This window comes from Phlebotomus papatasi, unplaced genomic scaffold, assembly GCF_024763615.1.
Source record: "Phlebotomus papatasi isolate M1 unplaced genomic scaffold, Ppap_2.1 HiC_scaffold_150, whole genome shotgun sequence".
In the NCBI taxonomy this organism is placed as follows: Eukaryota; Metazoa; Arthropoda; class Insecta; order Diptera; family Psychodidae; genus Phlebotomus; species Phlebotomus papatasi.
In genome coordinates, this window is record NW_026604397.1 from 36006 (window position 1) to 42911 (window position 6906).

The window sequence follows — 6906 nt, forward strand, 5'->3', positions numbered from 1 at the left end:
ATTACGGTTTTTAGGGCCGATTTTCGATTTTTTGAAAAAACTGTAAGGGGTTAGCCTATCGATTGTTTTGGTCAAAAAATTTTTTGTCGAGATTTTGCAAATTCCGCAATGGAAATCAATTGGTAGGACCATTTCAAGTATTCTTTGTGAATTTCATCCAGAAATATTGAGAATTACGGTTTTTAGGGCCGATTTTCGATTTTGTGAAAAAACTGTAAGGGGTTAGCCTATCGATTTTTTTGGTCAAAAAATTTTTTGTCGAGATTTTGCAAATTCCGCAATGGAAATCAATTGGTAGGGCCATTTCAAGTATTCTTTGTGAATTTCATCCAGAAATATTGAGAATTACGGTTTTTAGGGCCGATTTTCGATTTTTTGAAAAAACTGTAAGGGGTTAGCCTATCGATTTTTTTGGTCAAAAAATTTTTTGTTGAGATTTTGCAAATTCCGCAATGGAAATCAATTGGTAGGACCATTTCAAGTATTCTTTGTGAATTTCATCCAGAAATATTGAGAATTACGGTTTTTAGGGCTGTACGGAGGACCGTTGAAAATTAAATACTTTCAAAATATTAATGCCCACCATGCCCACATTTGTTGCTATCTTCGCGCCTTTTATTTTGGCAACACTAAAAAGTGGGATGACTTTTGAAAGGCGGTTCTGCCAAATTTATTACCGTATACTTCCGTTTTCGGCGCGTGAAAAATTGGTGGTGAAGTTTTGTTAATCTGAATTAAATTATTAAATCATAAATCATTTTCCTTATTACCCTTAAATTTATCTATTAAATCAAGTGAAGTGAAATATTAAATGGTGGTGGTTTAAAAACATTAAATTAACTTAGTGGATTTGGAAGATTGAAAAGGGATTGTGAGTGCGTGTCAATCACATTGTGAGTTATTTGGGGCTCTGCTTTGGGGCTCCTGGTCCTTCCCAAACTTGTGGTGGAGTCAGCAGCTAAAACATTTTTCTGGGTCCTCCTTCGCGGATCCTAGAAGCTCCCAACTAATAGCTTCATTCATTTTTCTAGGTGAGTGCATCTCCCCCACACACATTTTTCTGGGTCCTCCTTCGCGGATCCTAGAAGCTCCCAACTAATAGCTTCATTCATTTTTCTAGGTGAGTGCATCTCCCCCACACACATTTTTCTGGTCGGCTTCGAGCCCATCGTGGGATTTTGTGATACCAGCCAGTCATACAGTCATCATGCTTTTGAAGAAGAGAGGTGGTTATGTGTCAGCTGTGACACGTGTAGAAAATCAGCTGAAGGAGCTTTCGGAAGAAGAAATTGTGAGCAAACAATTCCTGCTCTCTGATCTCAAACTCATTCGGAGCATCAAGGTGAAGTTTACTAAACTGCAAGGGCAAATTATCAAGAAGCAAGAGACCGAGGAGAAAGGTAGGGAGGAAACTTTGTATATGAATAATTTCCTGACAAGATGTGATGAGATAATATCGAAGATTTCCGCGCTTGTTGAGGATGTTTCCATATATGATTCCGAAGATGAGGGTGATGAAGATAAAAATGATAGCCCCCCTGCTCCTACTCAAACTCAATCACAGATGTGTCAATTCATGAGTGATCTTCTTCAGCAAAACCAACGGTATATGACCCAACTGTTGTCCACCTTCAATAACAATGCAAAAAAAAATAATTCCACAGAATCAAATCCACCTTCTGTAGTGAAATTGCCACAAATTAATCTCCCTACTTTCGATGGCAAATTTTCTGAATGGATTTCATTTCGAGATAAATTTCAATCGTCAGTTATCAACCATCCCTCTCTCACCCAAGTGCAAAAATTAGACTATCTCCAATCTGCATTAAAATCTGAGGCCGCTGCCGCTATTCAAAATTTGAGCATTACAGATGCCAATTTCCAAGTAGCATGGGACATTCTCAGGGAACAGTATGAGAGAAAAAATGAAATAATCTCGGATCATATTCGCACTTTTTACCAAATGCCAAAGGTTACTCCCTCCGATACCCAAGCCATACGCAAAATTAAGAGCACTCTCAACGCATGTGTCATGGCATTAGATGCTATGGAAGCGACTTCAAGAGATCCATGGATTATACAGTTTGTCCTCGATCGTCTTGACTCTGAGTCCAGGGTATTATGGGGACGCGAATGTGGAAATTCCATACCAACACTCACTCATTTCATGCAGTTTTTAAGTCAAAGATGTATCGATGCTAAAAACTTTTCTGAGGACCCTGCCTCTACTAAAAATTCACCTAATTCCAAAAACCAATCCACCTCATCCAAGCCGCCGAAACGTCAAGTATCAACGCTGACAAATAATACTCCAAATTATTCTGATTGCAAATACTGCCTAGAGTCCGCCCATCCTCTATTCCGTTGTCCTAAATTCTTAGAGTTATCAGCAGCGGAGAGATTTGAAGTTGTTAAGCGGTTGAATCTTTGTCGGAATTGTCTTTCCCGACACATGACAAACTCATGCAATTTTCACAAGTGTCGAAAATGCTCCGGTAGGCATAATATCCTACTCCATGATTATTTTGAGTCCATGGCTGCCGCCCCCACCTCGACACAACGAAACCAAAACACAACTTCAAAACCACCGGAAACTGGGTTGCCTCCATCTAAACATGATTCTCCGTCTCAAAAGTCATCCGCTATTGTTGCTGTATCTTCCAAAGCCAATATCCGATCTGAACATCGTGTTTATCTTGCCACTGCTATGGTTGATATACTCAATAAGGACAATGAGAGAATTCCCTGCCGCCTCCTGTTGGATGGCGGAGCTCAAGTTTGTGTCATCTCCACCGAATTGGCTCAGAAATTAAAACTTACAAAACATTCTACAGATCTCTCAGTGATAGGAGTGGGTGGACACCATACCCGTATAAGGCACCAAGTTACAGCCACAATTTGTTCACAAGTCTCTCATGATACTTTCACCGTGAATTGCCATGTGATGCCAAGGATCACAGGCAATCTTCCTGGCTGGATTACTGATAAATCAGCGTTGAATATACCATCTAATGTTGAACTTGCCGATCCTTATTGGGCTGATCCCAAACCAGTAGATATTCTTGTATGCGGAGATGTTTATTGGTCAGCTTTCTTGAGTGATGTTATTTCTCTAGGCCCAGGGCTTCCACATCTAAGGGAAACCGTATTTGGTTACGTGATTGTAGGTGAGCATAGAGCTATTCCATCCCAGTCTGTTCACGTTAACCACATATCCCTAGCTCCGTCTATTGAGGATGCTCTGGTCAAGTTCTGGGAAATCGAAGATATTTCAGAGCAACCACCATTAACAGATGAACAGAGAGAAGCTGAAAATCATTTCAGATCCACACATTCTCGTACACTTGAAGGAAGATTCATAGTAAGATTTCCATTCAAGAAAAGTCCAGACCTTCTCGGCTATTCCCGTCCTCAAGCAGTAAGGCAATTTATGTCTCTGGAGAGACAATTTAAGAAAAACCCAACCTTCAAGTCTATGTATGTGGACGTTATGAAAGATCAAATCGAAAGAGGTTGGCTCATCCCCATATCCACTGAAGAACTTAGAGCTCCGTCTTATTATATGCCGCATCACGGAGTTTATAAGGAAGAATCGAGCACAACCAAACTTCGTGTTGTGTATAACGCGAGTGCTAAGTCTAGCTCCGGATACAGCTTGAATGATCTTTTAATGATTGGGCCCACTATTCAGAATGATCTTGCTACAATTCTGCTCCGCTTTAGACTACACCCTGTCGCTCTTACTGCCGATATATCTAAAATGTATCTTCAACTTGTGATGAATGAAGAAGATTCTCACTACCAACGCTTAATATGGCGAGATGATGACTCCAAACCCATGGGTGATTTCCGCATTGGACGAGTATCATTTGGAGTAGCCTCATCCCCTTTCCTTGCTACCCGAGCATTGGAGCAATTGGCTAAGGAACATGAATCGGAATTCCCTCGCGCTTTTTCCGCTTTACGTGAATCCTTCTACGTAGACGATTGCATTTTGTCCTGCACTTCCCTAACAGAAGCCATAGAAACAAAGACTCAACTAATTGAGGTGTTAGATAAAGGTGGTTTTACCCTTGCTAAATGGAGCAGTAACTATCCTGAGTTGTACACAGAAACCAACGTTGCTCTTACCCAGAACACCAAGTCGAATGATTTCTTTGTGGGCGCATTGGGATTAACGTGGAACCCTACGACCGATAGTTTTCACTTTGAATCACCATTGGGGTCACCTGATGAAGTTAAGACAAAGCGTAATATGGCGTCAGCCATCGCAAAGCTTTTTGATCCCATTGGTCTTATAGGACCAGTCATTATAGAAGCCAAAGTGATGCTTCAGAATCTCCACAAATTAAAGAAGGGATGGGACGATCCAATCGATGATGAATTTAAAAGCGAGTGGCGAAAATTTGTACAGGGAATGCTGGAGTTATGTAATTTCCAGATTCCTCGGTGGATATCAGTTTATCAGTTTCCCAAGAGATCAGAACTACATGCATTCTGCGACGCTAGTATGAAGGCATACGGAGTGGCAGTCTACGTTGTAACAGTTGACGACAGAGGTGTTAGGTACAGTTCTCTTCTCTTGTCCAAATCACGTGTCGCGCCATTGAAGAGTATAACTATCCCAAAATTAGAGCTGTGTGGAGCCACACTAGCAGCTGATACGGTGCGAAAATTCAGTGATGTTGTAAATCCTGATTCCATCCATTTTTGGTCAGATTCGACTATAGTCTTGTCTTGGCTGAGAAGTCCTCCTGACGCCTTTAAGGTTTTTGTATCCCATAGAGTAAAGATTATCAACCAATCTTCTCAGCCACAACAATGGCAGCATGTACCAACCGCATGTAATCCTGCAGACTTGATATCACGAGGTGTCATTCCTAGTAAGTTGAAGGATAACGAGCTCTGGTGGAAGGGACCGGAATGGTTAGTTGAATCCAAAGATTCATGGCCAAAGCCATTTGACACTCCACTGGACACATCAGGTGAAGTCGAATGTTGTGTTATTACTACCAAGGAGGAGTGTGAGAATTTAGTTTCTTACCTGCTTAACAAATATTCATCCCTCAATAAAATCCAGAGAATCGTCGCTTACTGTTTAAGATTTCTCACTCCCCCGTCTAATCCACAAAATAGGGGACTTATTGCAACTGTTGAAATGGAGCGAGCATTAATCACGCTTATCAGAATTGATCAACAATTTCATTGGGCCCCTCTATTTCGGCATCTCCAGGGTAAAGGTCCTGCTTGTAGGAAGTGGAAATCTATATTAGCTCTCGCACCATTTATCGATGATGATAATGTTATTAGAGTCGGTGGAAGACTAACTAAATCAGATGAGGCGTACCACGCAAAGCATCCAATACTTCTGCCGAAGAGTCAACTTACATTTTTACTTGCTCAAAGGGAGCACATTAAGAACTTACATGCTCCCCCCACGCTGCTCCTGTCAACAATGCGTCAGCAATATTGGCCTGTCTCTGGGCGCAACTTAGTCCGCAAAATTGTCCATCAATGCCATCGTTGTTATAAATTGCGACCGTTACCTCTAGACCAAATCATGGCTGATCTTCCAAGACATCGAGTCCAATTCCATCGACCTTTTCACGCTGTAGGCGTTGACTTCGCAGGACCAATTCAGATGTTATGTGCTGCAACCCGGGGAGTTCGGTCGAGGAGGATGGGTACTCAAAAGGCATATGTGGCTGTATACGTATGCATGGCTACTAAAGCAGTGCACTTGGAAGTGGTCACATCACTTTCCACGGAAGCATTTATATCATCGTTTCGGAGATTCGCTGCGCGAAGAACAACTCCACGTCACATTTATTCAGATTGTGGAACCAATTTCCAAGGAGCAGCGAAGGAACTTCAGCGCCTTCTTCAGCAGGAAGAGAGTCAACATGAAATATCTTCAGCTACTCAAAATCACGGATGCATCTGGCATTTTAATCCACCAGCTTCACCCCATCATGGCGGATTATGGGAAGCTTGTGTTAAGAGCATGAAATTTCATTTGATTCGAGTCACCAACTATAAACCATTATCATATGAAGAACTTCAAACAGTCTTAACACAAATCGAAGCAGTATTAAACAGTCGTCCTATATGCATTACTACAGATGATCCAAATGACAATACTTTTCTTACTCCCGGTCATTTCTTGCATTTTGCTCCAACAAATGCCCCACCAAACCCAGATTTATCCCACATAGGCGTTAATAGGCAATCTTACTGGCAGGCATGCCAACAAAGGGTTCAAGATTTCGCCAAAAAATGGAGACTACATTACTTGAATACCCTTCAGCAAAGATCAAAATGGATCTCTAACCGTGATAATCTTCAGGTTGGTCAGGTAATATTATTATTAGATGAAACCAACCCCGAAGGAAGTAAGTGGGTCTTGGGAAGAGTGGAAAAGGTTCACCCAGGAGCTGACGGACATGTAAGGGTGTTAACCATCAGAACTATGCGTGGTGTATACACGAGACCTGTCACCAAGGTGGCTCGACTGCCAGCAACCGATCAGATTGATGGACTTAACCAGTCATTGAATGACAGCCCAGTCCATCCCGGGGAGAATGTACGGAGGACCGTTGAAATTAAATACTTTCAAAATATTAATGCCCACCATGCCCACATTTGTTGCTATCTTCGCGCCTTTTATTTTGGCAACACTAAAAAGTGGGATGACTTTTGAAAGGCGGTTCTGCCAAATTTATTACCGTATACTTCCGTTTTCGGCGCGTGAAAAATTGGTGGTGAAGTTTTGTTAATCTGAATTAAATTATTAAATCATAAATCATTTTCCTTATTACCCTTAAATTTATCTATTAAATCAAGTGAAGTGAAATATTAAATGGTGGTGGTTTAAAAACATTAAATTAACTTAGTGGATTTGGAAGA

The 6906-nt window shown here is 41.3% G+C and overlaps 1 protein-coding gene across 1 annotated transcript; it reads left to right on the forward strand.

Moving 5' to 3' along the window:
• Window positions 1–1120: 1120 nt before the first annotated feature.
• On the forward strand, window positions 1121–6355 carry LOC129808876 (uncharacterized; the record flags this gene model as incomplete). The annotated part of the gene is made up of 2 exons (XM_055858782.1): window positions 1121–2116; window positions 2636–6355. Coding segments are annotated over 2 exons (4716 nt in total), but the record flags the coding sequence as incomplete, so codon positions are not given.
• Between the last annotated feature and the right edge of the window lie 551 nt (window positions 6356–6906).